Here is a 22346-nt window from a genome sequence, read left to right on the forward strand (position 1 = left end):
AAAAGAACGCGGGGCAGTGAGCGTTTTCGTGGGACGCGAAGAGGTCCACCTCCACCCTGCCAAATCTCTCCCACAACAGCCGGACTGTTTGCGGGTGTAGAGACCATTCGCCCGTGGGAATGTTGTTTCTGGACAGCCTGACTTGACCCAGATTCTGTAGCCCAGGCACATGAACTGCCCTCAGCGAGCGCATGTTGCGCTGAGCCCAAACCAGGAGGCGTTCCGTCAGCCTGTACAGGTTTCGGGACCCGAGACCGCCCTGGCGATTTATGTAGGACACCACGGACATGTTGTCCGAACGGACTAAGATGTGGCAGCCCTTGATTCAGGGACAAAAGCGCGTCAGCGCGTTCTCCACTGCCAGCATTTCCAGCCGTTTGATATGTTGGAGCTTTTCCCGTTCTGACCACAGGCCAAAGGACGGTCTGCCCTCGAGCAGCGCTCCCCATCCCGAAGTGGAGGCGTCCGTCGACACCATCTTCACTTTCGAGGAAGTCCCCAGGTTTACACCTGATTGGTACCAGTCGTTTGCTGTCCAGGGTTTCAGGGCTGTAACGCAGCCCTGACTGACCTTGAGACGCAGTCGACCAGATACCCATGCTCCGTGCGGTACCCGCGCTTTCAGCCAGAACTGCAGGGGGCGCATGCGGAGCAGGCCCAACTGCAGAACCGGAGAGGCCATGAGACCCAGCATCCTCTGACATTCTCTGAGCGAAACGGTCACGCCGCAGTGGAGAGAACTCGCCGCGCGTTGAATGCTCAACGCGTGCTGTGGTGACAGCCGCGCCCTCATGGAACGTGAGTCCAGAGCTAAACCCAAAAACAGTATCATCTGACTGGGGTTCAGCGAACTCTTCTTCCAGTTGACACTGAGACCGAGTTTCTCGAGGTGATCGCTCCGCTCGTGATTGAGCCAGAATCAGCCAGTCGTCCAAATAGTTCAGCACTCGCATGCCTCTGAGTCTGAGAGGAGCGAGCGCTGCGTCCATGCACCTCGTAAACGTACGAGGAGCTACGGACAAGCCGAACGGCAGGACTGTAAACTGGTATGCCTGGCCCTCGAAGGCGAATCTCAAATATCGCCTGTGACTTGACACTATCTGTATTTGAAAATACGCGTCCTTCAGATCTATTGACATGAACCAGTCTCTTCCTGGTCGTAAGCATATTCTGAAACTGCGTTTCACCAATGCCTTGTTCAGCTGTCTTAGATCCAGTATGGGCCTGAGACCCCCGTCTCTCTTGGGCACTAGAAAGTATGTGAGGTGCTGTACAGCCCCCCCTCGTTTTGAGCTTGAGACACAGGCTCTACAGCCCCTTTGCTCAACAGTTTTGATATTTCGGCCCGAAGTATGTGTGCTGCTTTTGTTTTGACCGTGGTTTCGACGCGCACTAAAAAACGCGGAGGGCGCCGAAAAAAAACTGTAGCGAGTAGCCTCTCCTTATAATGCCTAGCACCCAATCCGAAACCCCTGGAAGCGCTGACCATGCATCTGCATGAATGGCTAAGGGCTGGATGCGAAGCGCGATCTGTTGACTGGCCAACGGCGGCGCTTCTGTGTGCTGTAACATGGGCCTGTGGCATTTGAGGCGGGGAGCGCGCTGATCACAGCGGGCAGATCGCTCCTCCTCGACCCCGTCACGGCGCTTAACCGATTGGGGGAGAGCTGAGCGGGTCCCGTGGGACTCGTGATGTCTGCGAGTAACTGTGGGCTGCAAGTGTGCACATTTACTGCTTTCGACTCGCTGTCTGCCTGGGCAGAGCGTACGTGCATGGGTTTCGTTTTTACAGAAACCACGCGCCGTGTGTGACATAGTTTTTGTGGGCACTGAGGAGTGGGCACGTTTACTATGTGGAGCGCGTGACCGATTCGAGTCGATCTTATAGGCGCGAGCCCTGTGTGCAGGGCTGTGCTTACATGTGGAGATGGGCACTGAGGAGTGGGCATCGTCACTACATTAATAGCACCATCGGCCGTGGCCGGACGAACGTGCACGGGTTTCGTTTTTACAGAAACCACATGACGCGTGTGACAGTGATTGTGGGCACTGAGGAGTGGGCACGTTTACTATGCAGTGCGTGCAATCGCCTTGAGTCGCTTTTAAGGGCGCGAGCCCTGTGTGAAGGGCTGTGCTTATATGTGGAGATGGGCACTGAGCAGTGGGCATCGTCACTACATTTATAGCACCATTGGCCGTGGCCGGGACACCAGAAATTACACCTCTTTCGGGAAATATCTGGGTAGCCGTGATAACGTTTTTTGTGTGCAGGCAAGCGGGCAACCGTACAGGCTTGCGCATTGCAAAAGACGCAGAAACAGTCACAATCCCTGGAACTGAAACAGCGGCGCGCTTAGGTGAGAGTTCGGCCGCGGCGACTCGTACACCGGCGCTTTCCTAGGATGGCTTCGGGGCTCCCGGCCTCACCGTAATCCTCTGCTGCGGTCCCGCAGCGCGGGGCGACGGCCGGTAGAGCGAGCTGTTCTGATAACTGCTTTTGTATGCAGGCAAGCGGGCAACTGTGCAGGCTTGCGCGTTGCAGAAAACGCTGAGACAGTCACAATTCCTGGAACTGAAACAGCGGCGCGCTTGGGTGAGAGCTCGGCCACAGCGGAACTCGTACACCGGCGCCTCGATGAAGCAGCCATCGTGTGTAGTGCAGACACAGCCTGCTCAGCAGCAGAAAAGATTCGCGCGAGCAGAGGTGATGTCATGCAGCAGGCTTTAGATGGCAACACCGCTTTCGTCCGCCGTCCAGGAGAGGGCGGACAAAGGTGCGTCGCTATCGCCTGTTCCACCGGTGGAAGTGACTGGTAGTTCCTGTTTTTAGCATCATCCAGTGTGGAGAATGCTAGTGAGACAGACGAACGAGTTCGCGCTGAATATGGAGCGTTCCAAGCCTTTGCCACCTCTTCGTGAAGCTCAGGAAGAAATGAGGCGGGCTTTGAGAAGTACGCTCATCCGAAAGGAAACTACCATCCAGCCGGGAACAAGAGGGGGGGCGCTGGTGCAGACCACTCGAGTCCGAGACTCGTCGCGGCCAGCGTGAGCACTCGCCTCGGCTCCTTCTCGATGTCAGCTCGTTTGCTGGGCTTCTGAGCAGAAGGCGCGAGATCCTCGGAGCTCGCCCAGCACTCACTGCCCAAAGGGAGCGCGTGTCCTCTAGGGCGAACCGGCGAGCTCGGTTGTGATGAAGACGGTTCCGGAATCCGCTGGAAGCGACGCTTTTACGGCGCCTCAGCGCAGCGGAGAATGCAGGCTCAGAGAAAAAGGCCAAGCGAGTCCTCAGAGTCACCATGGCAACAGCTCGCAGTGATGGCATCCGCCGTCAGCGAGCGCGAGCGCTGCATGATCTTCACCCAGGCAGGAGACACAGATGACGTACCGGTCTCCCTCGCTGAGTGGGGCTCTGACGAGCCGCAGAAAGGCATCTTAAGAAAGACGCATGCTCTTTTACGAGTGTGTGTCGCAGGGCGAACACACACACACGCATAAAGAACAGTTGGATATAACAGAATTGAAAGGATATGTGCGCCGGAGAGCGCAGCAGGTACGGCAGTGGAAGGCGGCGAAGGCCAGCAGCTTCAGAAGTGGCTCGTCCCGCTGAGATGCCTATCAGACGGCGCTTGCTTCCTTCGTGATCCAGCGATGCGTGAGCTTCGCTGAAGAGATGAAAAATCAGGTGAGTCAGCCTTTTCAAGCTCCTTTTATAGGGTTGGGCCACACCTGTTTCGGCGGGAAGTGGCGTGAAGGGCGCAAAGCGCCCTTATTGGTCTGATATTGCATCAGCCTGCGCTCGATAGGCTGTGCACTTGCCGCAGAGCAGCCAATGAGCGAGCAAGCAGTCTCGTCTATGGCTGTGTACTGCTGCAAATGCGCTTTACAAAAATTCAAAATTAAGGATAATTTTTTGCTTCAGTATTTCGTGAAAAGAGACTTTTCCCGTAGCGTCTTAGCTAAGACGCAGTACGAGAGAACTCTCGTAAGAGAACAATTTCCAATATTTATGTAATTCTCAAAACTTTTGGCCATGACTGGACACTGACTGAACTGCTGTGAAGAGAGAACTGAAGATGAACACCGAGCCGGACATGGACAGTATACCATGCACACCGTTTCATTGGAGGGACTGAGAGCTCTTGGACTAAATCTAAAATATGTTAAATTGTGTTCTGAAGATAAATGGAGGTCTCACGGGTTTGGAATGACAAGAGGGTGATTTATTAATGACATAATTTTAATTTTGGGGTGAACTATCCCTTTAAAGCCATGTTGCTGCTGCTGTTATTCTTCTGCTGACTTTAATCCCTGCCTTGCTCCATCATTGCCTGTATCTGGTTGCGCCACCTGACACCATGTGATGTCTAGTCGGCCGACCGGTCCAGATATTTAACATTCTGGATATTTGTTTGGCGTCTGTGACATGTCAGCAAGCCTCTTTTATATGTAGTTGAATAGTTCACACACAAAGATTGTCGAGCACTGATCACCCGCTGATTTTCCCCCGATGACAGTAGGAGAGTTCATTTATTTGCAATTCAGGCTTAAATCAGGCTTACAGTTCTGTTGTGTGAACTTGGCTTCAGGTAACGGAGATGCACTGGATGGTGCTGCCTGCTAGGCATGGTCATAACGAGAGCACGTATGCGTGTGTGCATGTTGACGGATGAGAAATGTGCTCTATTTAGTTGTGGGTAATTTCTAGTCCGTCTAGTCAGGGCAGTATACACTCTCCCCTCGACGGTGAGATGATCCCTAAAGCATCGAACTCAGGCCTCAGTGGAAATAGACTAGCTGTGTACATTTGAAAAACAAAAAATTCACCTACAACGGAGCGTAATTGTCATGTGGAATTTAAATTCGAATTGAGAAACCTCAGGCTGGTAGATTTTAGTTTCATTTTCTATGCCTTTTTGACAAGGCTTGTGCTACAAGAAATAAAGCACACAGCATCCCCCCCCACCTCTTGCACCCTGTAGCAGCTGTCAGTCATTTCCCCTGCTCTAGCGAGGGCCAGCTCTAGTTCATTACCTAAAGCCTCCACGAAGCCAGACCACCAGACTCCAGCACAAAGACATACTATTGGCCCAGGGACTCTGGAGTAGCTGCTGTTATTTGTGTTGCGTCAGAATATGAGAGTTCTTTCTACTTTTTGCCTCCAAGATATAGTATGTGTATTAATGCATCTCTTCCATGGACTAAGCTGAACTTGTTTTTAACTTTGAGACGGGGGTCTAGGAACTACATTACAGTGAAGGCGTTTATATTGCATAGCAGCAGTGCACAGTGTAACTGCGCCTGTAAAATATGCCCAACCTCTCCATTTGCTATTTTCCTCACTCAACTCTGCATGCTTGCCGTTTGTTGAATGCTGTTAAATGTTTAATTTCTACCAGATACGGTTGCAGTGAGACACGCTCAAGGACAGGGGTCCAAATACATAAAAACACAGCCAGCGTTCGTTGTCTGCGAGCGAGATTCGTTGTGGTATGAAATGTAAGGAAATTATTTCACTCAAGTTTGGAGGGTGTTGAGGGACTATTAGGTCATGATGTAATTGCGTGAAATGTGTAAAGGTCTGTGTGTCCCACTTACAAATGAATTTATGAATGCATGTCTTTGAGTGTAATGCTTAATGCTACAGCCTCTAATTTAGATTCAATAAAACGTGCACGTTTTTGAGAGTATGATTGGGTTTAAAGACTGCATGAATTGCTCTTAGTAGCCCAACATACTTTACTTATGTAATCTGATGTTTATGGGGCTTGCTTTTAGCCATGGGGAATTGTTTGGATCTTGAAAAGGGGGTGTTGCATAATAGAATAGAGGAGGTGGATACAGGGAAATAGTTAAAAACTAGGAAGTCCTGGTAACATCAACCAAAATAGTTTTTGAGTTGGAGCAAGTTTATTACATTTTGATTTAAACATAACAAAATTGGTTAGATTATTAGAAGAAAATACTATTTCCGTCTACCTGCACTTAAAGAAAATACCATTTCAGTCTCTCTGCTTTTAAATTTCATGTTTCATTCAACATTACTTACCATTATTTTGTAATTATTTGTGAACTTTATTAGCAATTTATTGAAAGTATTTTCTTAGCAGAAATTCGAACGCATATTTTGTTTTCAGTGTAATGAATATTAATTTCAACATAAAAATAACCGTCATTTGTATCTGTTTGTTATTTAATGGACCTGAGTTAACATGAACTAATAATGAACAGTTGTTTAGAAAGATGTAAATTAATTGTCCAGATGTATCATTAATTTATTAACGAAACTGAGTTTATAGTAAACTCTCTCTCTCTCTCTCTCTCTCTTGTTTCTCAGGAGGAGTTGGTGGTGAACCACATGGCTGCCAAAACCATAGAGAACGTGTGCAGCCGTGAGTCTCAATACGCCCAGGGATTCATCACTGCAGAGGTGGGACCTGCACTTTGGTATCTCTTCACACACTCCACAGTGGATGCACTCAGGGTCAGCGCTATATCTGTGAGTATTAAACACGCATGATTCTCATCATTTTAACAGGGTGTTTCAACACAAAGTTCAGCTGTGCATACTGTTCAATTCAGTTTCCATTCAGGGAGTTGGTTACAGAAGTTGCAGTGCAAGGCAAAGCAAGTTTATTTTTAAAGTACATTTCATGCACAATGGTAATTCAAAGTGATTTACATAAAAGGAATTAAAATAATCATACAAGTAATCACAACAATAATAATAAGAATGCAAATTACATTTAAAATGGTTTAGAAATTTATTTAAAATGAATTTAAACGGTTAAGAATAGAAAATGATGATGCATAAAATACAACACATTAAGTTTGGACGTAGCACAGTCCCCATTTAGTAAAAGCATAAGTAAACATGTGTTTTGAGTCTGGATTTAAATATGGCTGCTGATTTAGCACATCTGATCTCTTCTGGAAGCTGGTTCCAACTGCGGGTGGTATAATAGCTAAAAGCGGACTTCCATTGTTTTGAGTGAACACTTGGTATTTAATCCTAATGATCTGAGTGGTCTGTTAGGTTTAAATTCATTGAGCATTTCTGCAATGTATTGAGGTCCTAGACCAAATTTAATCCTAAATTTAACAGAAAGCCATTGTAAAGACCTGAGGACTGGTGTGTGATATGCTCAGATTTTCTGGTTCTAGCCAGAACCCTGGCAGCAGCGTTCTGGATGAGCTGCAGCTATCTAATGGTTTTTTTGTAAAGGCCCGTCAGGAGTTAGTTACAATAGTCTATACCCTGCTGGTGATAAATGCATGAACAAGTTTCTCCAAGACTTGACTGGAAACAAAACATTTAATTCTTGCAATGTTTTTAAGATTATAGTATGCAGATTTAGTTATTGCTTTGACATGACTACTGAAACTAAGGCCTGACTTCAGAATCACACCAAGATTCCTGACTTGATCTTTAGTTGTTTGACCCCTAGAGTCAAGGTATGCATTCAGAACTTCATCTTTGTTTCCAGATGCAATGACTTTAGTTGTCTCTTTGTTTAACTGAAGACATTTTGGCACATCCAACTGTTAATTTTATCAGTGCAGTGGCAGAGGGAGTCAGTGGGGCTGTAGTCATTTGGCGATAGATAAGGCTAGGTAAATCTGGGTATCATCAATTTGGTTCTTTCTCATTATTTGACTCAGTGGAGGCATACACAGGCTGAACAAGTGTGGCACAAGAATTGATCCTTGAGGGACTCCACTTGTCATGGACGTCCACTTAGACTTATGATCTCCTATACTCATAATACAATTTTTTCAATGCTTAGTCAGACGGCAAATCGCACACCAGCCTTTATTGTTAGAGAACCATAGGTCAGAAGAAAAAAGGAAAAAAAAAAAAATTTTGTCCATTGTTAGATGCTAGTTTTATGATGCTATGTTATACGTAGAAATGTATGTAAGCCAAGATTTTAAAAAAAAGAGCTTAAAAATGTTTTATGTATAAGATAACATTTTGTGACACCAGGGGCGTAGCCATCATTTCAGAAGTGACAGAAATGTCAAATACAATCTTGTAGCCTATGTATTATCATAATTAGGGGCCAAGCACCGAAGGTGCGTAGGCACCTATTGTAATCGTTGGCGTTATTATTATTCTTCTTCCGCCGCAAGTCTATGGCAGCCCATAGAACCGATTGCGGGAAAGTTGTATAATTTGGCACACTGATAGAGGACAGTCCCAACATTAACTATAGCAAATTTGAAGTCTCTAACTCCTACTCTCTAGCGCCACCACTTGTCCAAACTTTCAATGTTTGTATGCTAATAACTTTTGAACCGTAAGCCAGAAAATGGATATTCTTTTTTCCTCTGAATCCTTGGCTCATGCCAATTCGAATGAACCCCAAAATTCAAAATCGCAAGGTTTAGTTTTTTCGCTATTTTAATTTTTTTGAAATCTTCACGAAAATTGGCTCATATCATCTTCAGACCATGCTGGCAAAAAGTTATGGAATTCAAGTTGATTCGTCCAACCGTTGTCGAATGACACGTAAACAAATTTGACGAAAAGCACGCAAAAATGCATGTGAGGCTATATCTCGGCAACGGTTTGGCATATAGAGACCAAACTTGGTGTGTGTTATAACAGGCATGACCGGAGACGACCTGCAGTGTTTCGACGCAGCGCCACCTAGTGGTCAGGAGATATGAAAAATGCATATTTTGGCTTATAACTTTTGAACGGTTTGGCCAAAAATCACACAGGTCTTTTTAGATTCAGTGAGTCATGTCGAGTCGAATGATATCCAATTTTCTCGTGTCAGCCATTTTAGGCGTCGGCCATTTTGTTTTAAAATGCTGTATTTTTTGAACGCAGCATCGTATCTTTACGGAAATAATTACAAAAATATTTGGATCCATGCCCTGAAGGTACTCAAAAAGTTTGGTGCCAGCGCCACCTTGTGGTCAAGAGTTATAATGAACTATCACAAAAATGCTAATAACTTTTGAATAAATTAGACTATTGAAATGAAAATTGTCTCACTATATCCTGTGGGTCATGCTGAGAGCATCGATATCAATTATGCAAAAATTGGCCATACTTCCTGCCCGCCATTTTAATAAATGTTAAAAACCTACTTTTTCGAACTCCTCCTAGACCGGTAGTCTGATTTTCACCAAATTTGACGTAGATCATCTGTAGACCATGCTGGCAAAAAGTTATGGATTTCGTGTCGATATACGAAACTGTTCTCATTTAGCGCATCAACGAATTTGCTGGAAGGGTGCCAAAATGCATTTGAGGCTGTATCTCTGCAACGCTTTGACATATTTGCACCAAACTTTGTATGTGTCATCGTCACCTAACACTGACCATGCCACATAAATTTGGTAACAGCACCACCTATTGGTCAAGAGTAATAAACCATTCATTAACAATGAATAATTACACTTTTAAAAATGCTAATAACTTTTTAATGCATTAGCCTGTTGTAATGAAACTGGTCTCAAAATATTCCCTGGTTTATGCCGACAACATAGATACCAAATATGCCAGATTAAGCTGAACTTCCGGTCCGCCATTTTGATTTATGTTGAAAAGCAATTTTCACCAAATTTGAATCAAATGATTTTCAGACTGTGCTGACAACATCTTATGGATTTTGTGTCGATAGACAAAACCGTTTTTGCATACCACATCGACGAATTTGAGGCATAATGCCAAAATGACACTTGAGGCTGTATCTCTGCAATGCTTTGGCATATTGACACCAAACTTTGTGTGTGTCATTGACAAGTCACACAGAGTACACCAAATTGATCTGATAACAGCGCCACCTATTGATCAAACTTGATAAGCCAAGTAATCATGCTTTTAGAGATTGTATTTGTTCGCGAGCACAATGCTGTGACAGTCTTGGGCGGTAATAGTGGAGCGTGTGGAGACCTCGAACACTGTTCGAGGTCTCCATTAATTGGTGCTTGTAGTAATTTAATGTACATATATTTTGAAAGCACTGAATCACTAGAACTCGCAGTTCATTCAATTCTTAGCATTTTAAGTCGATTACTGTCCAAGATCGGCAATTCACGATTCAAAAATCTTGTTTCAAGATCGATGCATATGCATCGTCAGGGTTTGTAATCGATGCATCGAGAAATTGAGTGAATCGTTACACCCCTAGTCAACAGTGTCAAACGCAGCACTGAGATCTAGTAACAACAGCACTGAGATTTTGCCAGAATCTGAATTTAAGTAAATATCATCATCATTTATTATCTTTATGAGTGTTACTTCTGTGCTGTGATGTGGTTGAACCAGATAAAAAAAATGTCCAGGTACCCATTTGAGTTTAAGTAGTTGTTCAGGTGATAAAAAAACTACTTTTTCAATAATCTTCCATATAAAAGTAAGATTTTCTATTGGTTTATAGTTGCTCAATATGGTTGCTCAGCATGGATTTAATTTCATGATTTTTTGTCACGAGGGGGACTAACAGCAAATTCAGATGTTCAAATGTTGCACAAATGCACAAATTCAGATGTTCACCCGCCTATTTATTATCGTGAATGACAGATAAAAGCTGCAGTTGTTATGGATAAGAAATCCTAACTTTCAAACAAAAGTCTGAAATTTTTACAACATTAACTTACAGTATCAGTGGAGATTGTAGTAAACTCATATAGAAACTGAAAACATACATGGTAGTTGTGTCATCTAATTGTCCACATGCATTATTTATTATTACTTACGTTGATTGTTACTTGTGGCTATATTCATGAAACTTGTTTTGTGTTTTACAATAACTTTGTACAAGAATGATCAACTTTTGGGCATGTGTTTTTTTAAATCTATATTTCATGATACTGTGGTTAGTTGTTTTCTTTTTTAACCTCATCTCTGCAGTGGTATCAAAGATTTATAACGTTTTGATGAAATATTTATCTTCCTTTAAATAAATAAATATTTAATATTATGTAACAAAAAAGAACAGCAGTATTGAAGATTCTGTATTTAGCCCACCTCCGCCCACCTGTCTTACCTTTATCTGCCCTTCCAGGCTCTGTGTAAAATAACACGCCAATCTGTGGGGGCCTTCCAGAGTGTGATTGACAAGGTGGGATTACCCAGCATCCTCAGTTGTCTGGTGTCAGGCATCAGCCGTGTCCAGCAACACATGCTCACTATGTTCGCTGTCATGCTGGCATCAGGAGCACATTCCCACAGAATGGTACAGGACCGGGTATGTACATTATACACAAACACATGCAAAAAACAAAAAAAATAATAATTTTGTCATTTGCCTAAATTATGGAGTACCTCCGTAGTGGATTCTTTTAGAAATCCATTCCAAATGGGATGTTTAATAAAACCATGTAAATTTTTCATGGTGGAATTAGATTTTCCAAATATAGTTAAAAAAAAAAAACTTTGAAAGTAAACATCTACTGTATATAAACATTAATAAATGGACAAGTATATATATTTGAAACCAGGATGCCAGTGTCCAGACCAAACATTCCCCAAAACATTAATAGCAGGTTTTGTATATGGTCATGTAAACCAAATGTGTACAGTCTTAATAAATAATTCTATAGTTAATCAGTCAATGTTTAGGATGAGGTTTTGGGATTTGACATGGCTGCATAATTTATAGTTATCAGAAATATACAAACATGTTTTTTTTTTTTTGCATTCAGAAAACATTCACTACATTTGCTTTCACTTTTAACGAGAGTGTTAAAAATAGTTGAGAAGAATATCTGTAGGGAAACCTGAAAGGACAAGTATGCTGTGTTACCTACAATTCAGTGGAACACAGCAATTTATAGCATGTGAAGTCTTAGTTTAGATTAAATATGAGTTAAGTTTGGAGTAGGGGAGCATCTGTGCAATTGCCCTGAGAACATGGTGTTTTGTACTTCCTGTATAGTAGTTATCAGTCAAGTCACGTCTATTTATATAGTGCTTTTAATAATACAGATTGTGTCAAAGCACTTTACAGTATTAAATAGGAAAATAGTGTGTAAATAATGCATAATGACAATAGTAAACAGTTCATCATTGAATTCAGTGATGTCATCATCCAGCTCAGTTCAGCTTAAATAGTATCTGTACAATCAATTCGACAAAATCGCTGGATATTAAAGGGTTAGTTCACCCGAGATTGAAAATTCGTCCATGTTCTACTCACCCTCGTGCGGGCACGTAGATATTCCAATATATTCAAATACATTGCATGATATTCGATATCCGTTCGAATTTAATTTTTCTCAAAAGTGACAGCCCTAGTGTGACTTTCTTCTTTCAGAATAATCCATTCAGAGTTATATTGAAAATTGCTATATTTAAAATTAATTATATTAGTCTTTGCTCTTCCAAGCCTTTCAATAGGGGTAAGCGGGTGTTTGTTGTGAACAGTTCAGAAGACGTGAAATAAAGTGCGCGCATCTGTAATAAAACCTCCCTCACACAGTTTCGGGGGGGTTAATAAAGGCCCCCTGTAACAAATTCATGCGTTTTTGTAAGACAAATATCCAGATTTACATAACAAACGTAATAAACACAACATAATCTAATTATATCATTATTGACAGCCTTTTTCGTTCTTAGTACTGGCAGCACTTCATCGGTCAACAACTTTCATCTCTATACGGTGTTCTGAAGCAACTGCATTGACAGCCGCTGTAACTCAATGCAAATTAGCATTCTTTCTTTTGTTAGTATCACCTGCAGAAAGACTGGCAGAAGAGTTTAGGATTTTTTTTTTTTTTTGCTCTGGCCTGTAATTCTTCAATTGTTTTCAAATCAATTGATAATTATGGATTTTTAATTCAATTCATTACATTGTGTTTTCATAAAGCTATAGAGATATTGTTTATTTTACAATGGAGGTGGAACAAATTTCATTGCTTAAATTGTTAACTGTAATTTCTGTGTTAATATTGTTCAACACTATCATTTCAAAATATATATTTTTTTGAAAAGTCCTTTGTTCATCAAGGCATTACAGTAAAAACTGTCAATTAAAAATTTTATACAATACCATTCATTCATTCATTCATTCATTCATTCAGTGGCTATTGTTCCAGTCTTCATTCTTGCGTGATCCTTCATAAATAATTCTAATTATTATTCTTATTATTATCAAAGTTGAGAACAGTTGTGCTGTAAAATGTTTTGTTAAATAGAATGTACAAAAGAACAGCATTTATTTGAAATGCAAATCTTTAGTAAGATGATAAATGTCTTAACTGTCACTTTTAATCAATTTATAGTGCCCTTGCTGAATAAAAGTGTTTGTTTCTTAAAAATCAAAAACATTTTACTAACCCCAGACGTTTGAGTAGTTGTGTGTTTTTAGCTTCATTCTTTACCCATACAATTCTCTCAAAAAAGTTCCAAGTTTCAAACACTTTGTTTCTCTTAGATGTAGCCTCAGCTTGTGAGGCAATGCAGGCCATGCATCATGTCAAGAATAAACAAAGCATTGTATGACTCTTCTTTGCTCTTCATCTGAGGCAGTAATCAATTGGAAAATGGCCTGTAGAAATTGATTTGAAATGCCACTGTACAATGCAAATTTTCTTTGACCTGTATTAATTTGCATGTAAATTTCGTATTTGACTCTGAATATTAGAGAAGAAAAAAAAAATATATATATATTGAGTGCCTAAAACTTACTGGATCACCTCTGGACCAATTATAAACTGCTGTGGATTTCTATGCTTAATTCCCCTGACAAATAGAAGTCCAGAACGCTGCGTGTTTATTCATACATTGTCTAGCATAGAATTTAAATTTCAGTGAAGCATCAAGCGACTGGGCTAATTGGGTAAGGAAGTGCCGCAATCTCGGAGTGCAGCTTGGAATACTGTTGATGTAATTATGATCCATGCCTAGAGTACAGTAGGTGCTTTTGAAATTAATTAACTCCCCTTCTCTAGCTATAGTTAATCCTAATGTTTTGGACTGTTTTGCTTTTGACAGTTCCCCCCCAATTATGCTGATAGTGAAAGTTAATCAATTCCTCCTGATTTGCTGCCCACTGAATGCTGTGGAACTCATTAGCTTATTAACCTCTGTTTTATATCAAGTACATTTTGGGGGGCTTTTCCATTCCCTCCAGCACCTCGTTATGTAAGTGATAGGACCTGTCAAATTACTGTCAGACAACTGGGGCTTATGCCACACTAAATGTCCAGAGACCTCCCAGTATTTTTAAATGATGCATGCCCGCTAACAAGACTAATGGCTAATGCCTTGAACGCCTCTTTGCAGGACTTTGTTATGAAGATAATCCGCTCTCTGGAGAGTCCGTCTTCAGTCATTCGTGCCAAGGCCTTCCTTGTTCTTCTGCAGGTCTTTATGAACAACAGAGAGATGCTTCTGCTTTGCTGTAACTCCAGGTAAACTCTCTAAACAATGAAATCCCATCAACCAACTGTGCAGAATACATCGACAGAACACACACATTATAGATCCGATGAGAGCCAAATATACATGGAACGATAAACAAGACACTAGCACAAAGGAATAAGATGATATACGTTCTTTTTGTGCCCCATATCCAAGTACAGATATCATAAACCACACTACAAACCACACAACCACGCTTCAATGGCATTCCACATATGAATCAGAAAGAGACCATCAGGGAGATGGCGGTATAGAAACACATGGACTTAATCAATACCATATATGTTTTATAAATGGCTGGTAGAGAGATGCATGAGAGGAAGGAAACTCCAGTGGGTCTGTTGCTCCACTGAACAGTAGCTGTTTTGGCTAAAGATTTTTAAGAGTTTCAGTGACTTTTCAGTAGATTTCTACACATCATTCATAATAGTTTAAACAGCTCCGTCCCTTGAATGTAACTTTGGGGTACAACAGCTTGTCACTGGGCAGGTGCCCTTTTTACTGCTGAAATGTTCATAGTAGTATGTTAAGGGTACATATTTTAAATAAAGGTCACCTTTATTTATATAGTGTTTTATACAACACTGATTGTGTCAAAGCAGCTTCGCAGTGAATCATTTGTCCTTCGTTGTCAGTATGTCATAAATAGAATGGGGCATCTGAGATTTGTTGCTCGTATTGCCCCATATCCAGTGTAGGTATTGTCAAAAGTAATGGTACTTTAAATTCAATACTTTAAATTCAAAAACGTTATGATTCCAGCTTTTCCACAGTACCAGGAGTACCAAGTACCGACCCACTGACAGGCGACGGCTTTTAAACACTCCCTTATTTGTGTAAGTGTCTGGGAAGGGCATCAAAGGTTTAAATTTACATGTTTTTGCAGCACTGCGCATTATAGCCAATCACAGATATGTTTGAGTGTGTGAATGCAGAGGCGTGTAAGTCAGAATCACCAGAGTTCGTTTAGCTTGAGCTCTGCACTCTCGCGAATAGTTTCGCTATAACCAACAAAGTACAAACACGATGTAAATAAGAGATTAATTTTGCGGTATAGACTATAACGGATTATAACAGGAGTTTTCACCCAGTTAGTGAGATTGTTCTGTGGCTGAAATGAACAGATATCAGCTTCATCAGTGTTTCCCATACATTGATTTATTTGTGGCGGCGCGTCACAATAACAACAGTAGTTTAAACATACTGTAAACATTGTGTAAACTTATTTCGCAAGTATGGAGAACAGCGATAAATGGACGGACACTGAAGTGCAGCCACTTGTAGCAAATGTAGCACTGCCAGTTGTTGTTGGAGGTTCTTAGTCCTCCTTTCCATTCTTTCAATCACTTTATGTATACGTCGACATTCCATGTTCATTATTGTAAAAACCGCGAGATACAACAAAAATACAGCTCCGATCACAGCGTCCTCCATCTTCCTGATGTTAACGTTGTTGTTCTTTTGTTTTCGTTGTTGAATGCCACGCACAAATTACATCGTTGTTGACCGGCTTATGTTACTTCCTAGTACACACTGTCAGTGCAAATGCAACCCTTTAAATAGTAATGGGAAATAAACGCGCAAAATCGTCCCAGTACTTTTAGTACTGCACATTTAGTTCTAGAACTAAAGCGGTGCGAAAGGCCCTAATGACTGCTACAAATAGCTTTTCCAAAATGCTTTGACTTGAATAAGCATGAGATCAGCACGTTTCAAAGTCAAAACTTGGCATGGGTGTTTTTATATAAACGTATCTTTGAAGAACACTGACTGTCTTTAGAAAAGTTTTGATGCAATTTTCATTTATTCTTTCCTATAATGCCTGATAAAGCAGTGTTTATGAGCACAGCACTGCTTTGTGTATTACTGTTACTGGGGAAACCGCTGTTTCTGCTGCTCCTAAAGTGCCTCCTGCTGGCAGAGAATGAATGTGCATTTTCAATAAGCCCATTTACTGTTTTATATATAGCCTATATTTCCCCTGGGGGAAGTGCTGCCACACATAAGAGTGCAAGTCTGTGGGAAACACGGTTTATTGATTACTTTCTGTGTATAACCTAGTGCTGGGCGGTAAACCAGTTCATACCAAAAACCGGTGTATATTTTCGTTACGTTGTTAATTTTGAATATACCGCCATACCAGTGTATTTAATTACTCAGCGTTCGGAATGAACGTTATGCTGCGCCGCAGCCGCGCGACACTGTTTCAGATGGACCCTTTACAATGTTGCACTTCTAAGCAGCGACTGCGAGGCGTGCTGAGGGTAAATACGGCATTGCTCTGGTGTTACGCCTGTTTCACACATAGTCCAGTTGCACGAGATTGCGGTCCGTCAGTGCATTTTAAGGAGTGGTGCGTCTGCAGCAGTGCAGCGATTGTTAACGTACTGAGTCTATTTTTGCTGTGCTGCAGGTGCTGAATTAAAGTGACAGCAGTGTCCGAATTGAGGGGGGGCTGGGGGGGTCCGGGACCCCCCATAAGCTTTAAGGGAAATTTTAAGGTATTTTTTTTTGGCCCTTATGGGGGGGGTCCCCTGGTTTTTTATTAAAACTAAAATAGAAACAATATTTGAACAGCCTTATCTATTTTCTATCAAACTGTTGCGCTGCTGCTCCCATAAAAAGCTACTTCAAATAAGATGTGCGTCTGAAAATACGCTCAAGTGCACCACACGCTGTTTTCTGAAGGAATTTATAGACTGCGGGCACGACGTCGCTGTGTGATTGGCTGTCAGAGTGATCCTTCCTCATTATTTTACCTCACGATGATGGTAAGATAATATTTATTTGTTTTATGATTGTTTGGTACACCTAATTTACTCTACTGAATAAGTGTTTATCTTCATCTTAGAATCACTTTTATTAGAATCTTGGTCTGTCAAATAGTTGTTTTTTTATCTTATGATGCTAGCTCACTATTGGATTGTTAGTTGTAAATTAGCCATCTAACATTATTCTGAGAAAAAAAGCTAGCATTGCACCCATTCTGAATTAAACAAATAATTTTAAATCTAGTAACCTTAATGCTGCGTGTCCACCAAAGAGTTTTCCCCCGCAGCTAGCATATTTTTTCACTTGTTCTCAATGGGAGCCCCGTGTTTTTTAAAACGCCAGGAGCGTGCCGAGCGCTGAGCATTCGGGCGTTTTTTTTCTCGTGCCGAGAGTTGAAGAATGTTCAACTTTGGATAAAGCGATGCACTCATCACTGTCTATTTCTAGTCAGCTAACCGATCAGAGCGCAGGAGGGGCTGGGGAAATTCCACACAGATCAACTGTCACAACTGTCATTTTGTTACAACGACGTGTCAACAAGCGCAACAACGAGAAAAATGGAATAGAAATTAATATTGGTGGTTTCTGAGCATCCAGAGCATTTAAGTCAGAAACAAATTATCTACCAAATCAGATACAAGTAACAGTTTAGCGGTTATTCCGTATCATAGCAACCAAAGCATCTCAACTGAAAAAAACGCTCTCAATCGCTCAAATTAAAGTCATTTTGTGGCCAGAAAAATAATAATTCCCATTTGCAATGCCATTGTTTACCCACTCTAATAAATCTAAATGTATCTAGTCTAGTTGCTCAAAAGAGTATTGCAGGTCATAACTGCTTATTTATTTTTTAAGTTTTGCATTTGAATAAATATTTAGACATGATCGAACACTAGATTTTCAAATGATACATTGAAACGATACTCGTATAAGCACACAAAAGTGAATATTAATTCATGCAAGAAAATACTGAATTTAACCCAAGTAAGTACAGTAGGCCTATTCATGTGAACTGATAGTGAATCAAGAGATCGAAATTGATTAATGATCATCAGCATCCTAATCATATCAAATTCTTTATATTTTTTTCCCTCTTGTAGAAACTATTGTGACAAAACATCGGGTGGGGGGACCCCCCAAGAGCTTTGACACAATTCGAACACTGAGTGACAGCGCATTGTTCGCCATAAAAATGAACATGGATTGACATGGAAACGCAGTCACATGGGTTTTTTGACTAGGTTTAAAACAAGAAAAAGTGTAATTCAGCCAGGTGTTTTTTTTTTTTCATTTGTGCCGTTTACCGCGATTGAATCTGTGAGCAATAATGCGTTTTATTTTGTTTTGTTTTTCAAATTTAATACAAGTTAAATTTAGTTATAAGCAGTGTTACAAATGGCAGCATTGTCGTTCATTATTTAACTCGTCAACATGCATTTCAGCTGTAAAGCAGCTCTACAAAAGGCAGCTGTGCCATCATCCAGCTTGATTCAGTTCAAGCATTGTTCTCATCAGATGGTTAGTTAAGTGTCTTTCAGACCACAAGTAAGGAATCAAAAAGGCAACAGTGGCAAGGGACATGTTGTGATATTGATTGAGGTACCTTGAAGAGATAGTTCACCCAAAAATAAAAATAAGCCCATGATTACTAATACACACATTTTAAATGGTTAATGAAGTACAACTCTCCTCAGAAATAACATGATTTAAAATTGGGTGATTGTTTTCCCCAAAGTTATCAGTTAATTTGAATGTAATATTTTTTGTGCGGTTTTTAATAAAAAATATTAGAAAACGTTACAATTAGACGTTGACAATATGTCAATGATAACAGACAACAGAACAAAATGACAACAGAAAAAAGTGATCTGACCACATGAATGCTATTTGAATAATCTTGTAGTTACATTTTTAGGTTGACTAGTTAAATATAAAAAACTAGAGAGAGAAAAAAAACAAAAAAACATTGGGGGAAATATTTTTTGCCATATTGCCCTGCCCTGCCCAACTACTTTTTAGTCGGTCGATGATAACAATAAGTTCTGCTCAAGAAATAAGAGTGTATGCATGAAATTCAGAGATCATAGATAAAAGATGAGAATATATGATGGTCACTTTCATCTCGGTGGTGAGTGTGGGAGGAGAGCTGCCTCTAGACGTGAAAACCTGAATAGATGAGTATTATTCTCTCATCCTTCAAATCTTTCTCTGCTCCCAATGTCATTTCCTCAGATTAATAGAAAAGTGACTTTGGTTGAAGAAATTTTTATTGTATGTTTCTGTGTGTGTGTGTAGCCTATATATATATATATATATATATATATATATATATATAGTGACTTTTTTTAGAAGCTACTGAGTGCAACCTGGTTATGGGTGTTAATAAATAACTGTGAATGAATGTGTGTTTAGTATTTTTAAATATGCCATACAAGCTCAAATTCAACTCTAGAAGCATTTTTTCCTGTTCACTGCAGATGCTGTGAAAATGTTTAACATGATGGCAAGCATTGTAATTGTTCATCTCTCTGAAGGCATCTGATGCATCATGTCAGTGTTAGCTGGTAGAGCATGCACTATAAATCTTTTGTTTTTGTTTTTTTTGCGAATGACTAGTGAAGTACTATAAAGTAAACTGAACCCTCACTGCATGTCCCCCTCCCTCTGTCATTTAAAATCAAAGTCAACGGTTACCAAAGCAGTTTGCCATCATTCTTCCACATACTTTCTTTTGTGCTTTAGAATGATATGAGGGGGAAGAAAATGTATTTATTTATTGAATCATCCCTTTTATTTATTTTAATTAAACCGAGTGATGTTGATATTAAACATACATTCATTAAAATGCAGTGACTAAAATGTATTTGTAAAGTAAAATACCAATAATCTGACTATTTATTAAGGGTGAAACATATCCCAGTTTAATGTGCAGAGACAACTATACATTAATAATAGATTTCCCTGATCTAGTTAAAACACTTAGACTCTGTGGCAAAAAACAAAAACAAAAACAAAAAAAACATCTGCAATACAATTTCTGGAAAATTGGCTTCTTTAATTCAGCTCCTTTTTTGCTATGCAGCAGATTGGCTTGAGCCCTAACTGTGAAACCAATGACAGAAACAGGCCGACCATTTAAAACCGTTCCTTTTTCCAAATTTATGTCTTTCTGTGAATCTTACATAAGAAGACTGGATCTTGAAACTGATCTCATTATTCCTTTTGTATGTACATCTTCAGAATACAACTGGTCATTTTCTTTAATCATGTTTTCCTAATTCATCTATATTTAATTTGAAGCCAGTCTTGAACAGCTGAAGCTCCTAATTGGCCTCGTCACTGTCTTACAAAAACAGGATGTCTGCCTAACTAGCGCTTCCTTTGCAACAAGCCCATGAATTAAATGTGCTCTCTCTTCTCTTCTCTCTCTCTCTCTCTCTCTCTCTCTCTCTCTTCCTGATATTCTCCATGTACTTCCAAGTCCAAGTAGTGCCACACTGACGGAGTTTGTCAGAACTGACCCAGCATTCCATCTCCCAGAGTGAAAGCGTTTCCTTGCTGTTCTCATAAACACTTCTCTAATTAGCTGTGCAGCGTCTGCTGCATGCAGGCCTGTCAGATGAGTGCTGCAGCCTGCCTTAGATCTGTCAAACCGGACACGTTGTGCCCAGCCCCTCTCTGGTCTGAGCAGACAGATAGAGTTCTCCCAGCTCCAAGATAAGGGGATGTTTTTAACTCAATGAGATGGCAACAGGGCTCAGAGGTAGTGAGAAGATGTCTCTGTTGTAGGATTGGTCCTCTGGAGGTTTCTGATGGAGGAGGGGTTGGAGCTCTACTGGAGTTTTTAATTTGAATGTTGAGATAAGAATGTTTCATTTTAGAGACTGCAGAAATGGCCTGGTAGAATATCTGCATTGTAGAAAACATAACAGTGGTGGTAAATACTAACTGCTACTGCTATTAAAAGATAATTCTAACTCCATTATACTCTAACAATGTGTTTGTGGGCTAATAGGCTAATAAGCTAATATGCTTTAGCGTGGGATGTCAGTGGGTTGCTAGGATGTTCTGGGTAATTTTAGGTTGTCACTAGTTAAACGTAAGAAAAAGTCTACTCAAGAAAACTTCTGTGATTCTAGCTCTCGCTTTGTTAAGGTAAAGGTGCAATTGTCTATTGGTGATTGTCAAAGGTCTGTTGTCAATAGTGTAGCAATGAATGAAGGTAGCCAAGTAGATTGCGTCTCCCCCTTTATTAGATTGTTGTTGATCTTAACTTTTAGTTAGCTTACCACATTAACTACTAATGACATTGCCACTAATTATTGATTATTTGAAACCTTAATGGTGGCTTTTCAATGCACTGCATTGTACAAATTGCTAAATAAATAAATAAAATAATAATAATTTAATTGAATGTAAGAAATATGACTAATTCAGTTCAGTATGCAAATTAAAATATTATGATAATGGTTAGCTAAACTGTTGGTTATTGTGGTTGGAAGTGTGAAAATTCTATCATTGTCAATGGAAAACTTTTCTTAGAAGTACCCCAAGAACAAATTGATGTAGACAAACTAAAATGAACGAATAGTTAGTCATCCTGAAATTGTAAGCGTAAGGTGTGCAGTAATGTTGGTAATGAGGATGAATTTAGGATTGAAATACTTTATAAGACTTTATGATGAATCTGTCTTCCGATTATACTGTAAGTTGTAAGTCTAAGTTGTTTATACTGTAAGCTGCTAACTGTAAATTTGTTTCTAACTTTATAGGGCCTTTCGCACCGCTTTAGTTCCAGGACTAAATGAACAGTACTAAAGTAGCGATTTTGCATGAACTATTTCCCAGTACCATTCGCACCGACAGTGTGTACTTGGAATTGACGTAAGCCGGTCGACAGTGATGTAATTTATGTGCCAGCATTCAACAATGTTAACAAAGAAGAATAATGTGAACAACAGGATGATGGAGGACGCTGTGATTGGAGCTGTGTTTTTGTTGTGTCTTGCGGATTTCACAATAATGGACATGGAATGTTGACGTATACTGAACATAAAGTGATTGAAGATTCTTAGTCCTCCTTTACGTTCTTTCAATGACAACTGGCAGTGCTACATTTGCTACATGTGCCTGCACTTCAGCATCCGTCAATTTATCCGTTCATCATACTTGCGAATTAATTTGATACAATGTT

The 22346-nt window shown here is 40.5% G+C and overlaps 1 protein-coding gene across 1 annotated transcript in view; it reads left to right on the forward strand.

Moving 5' to 3' along the window:
* Positions 1-22346, forward strand: part of LOC132102784 (serine/threonine-protein kinase ULK4-like) — a 261675-nt gene that overhangs the window by 42862 nt on the left and 196467 nt on the right. Inside the window, exons 20-22 of the mRNA XM_059507432.1 lie at positions 6335-6496; positions 11022-11204; positions 14243-14370. Coding sequence (XP_059363415.1) covers positions 6335-6496; positions 11022-11204; positions 14243-14370 — 473 coding nt within the window. The remainder of the gene's footprint in view (positions 1-6334; positions 6497-11021; positions 11205-14242; positions 14371-22346) is intronic.

This window comes from Carassius carassius, chromosome 24, assembly GCF_963082965.1.
Source record: "Carassius carassius chromosome 24, fCarCar2.1, whole genome shotgun sequence".
Classification (NCBI taxonomy): Eukaryota; Metazoa; Chordata; class Actinopteri; order Cypriniformes; family Cyprinidae; genus Carassius; species Carassius carassius.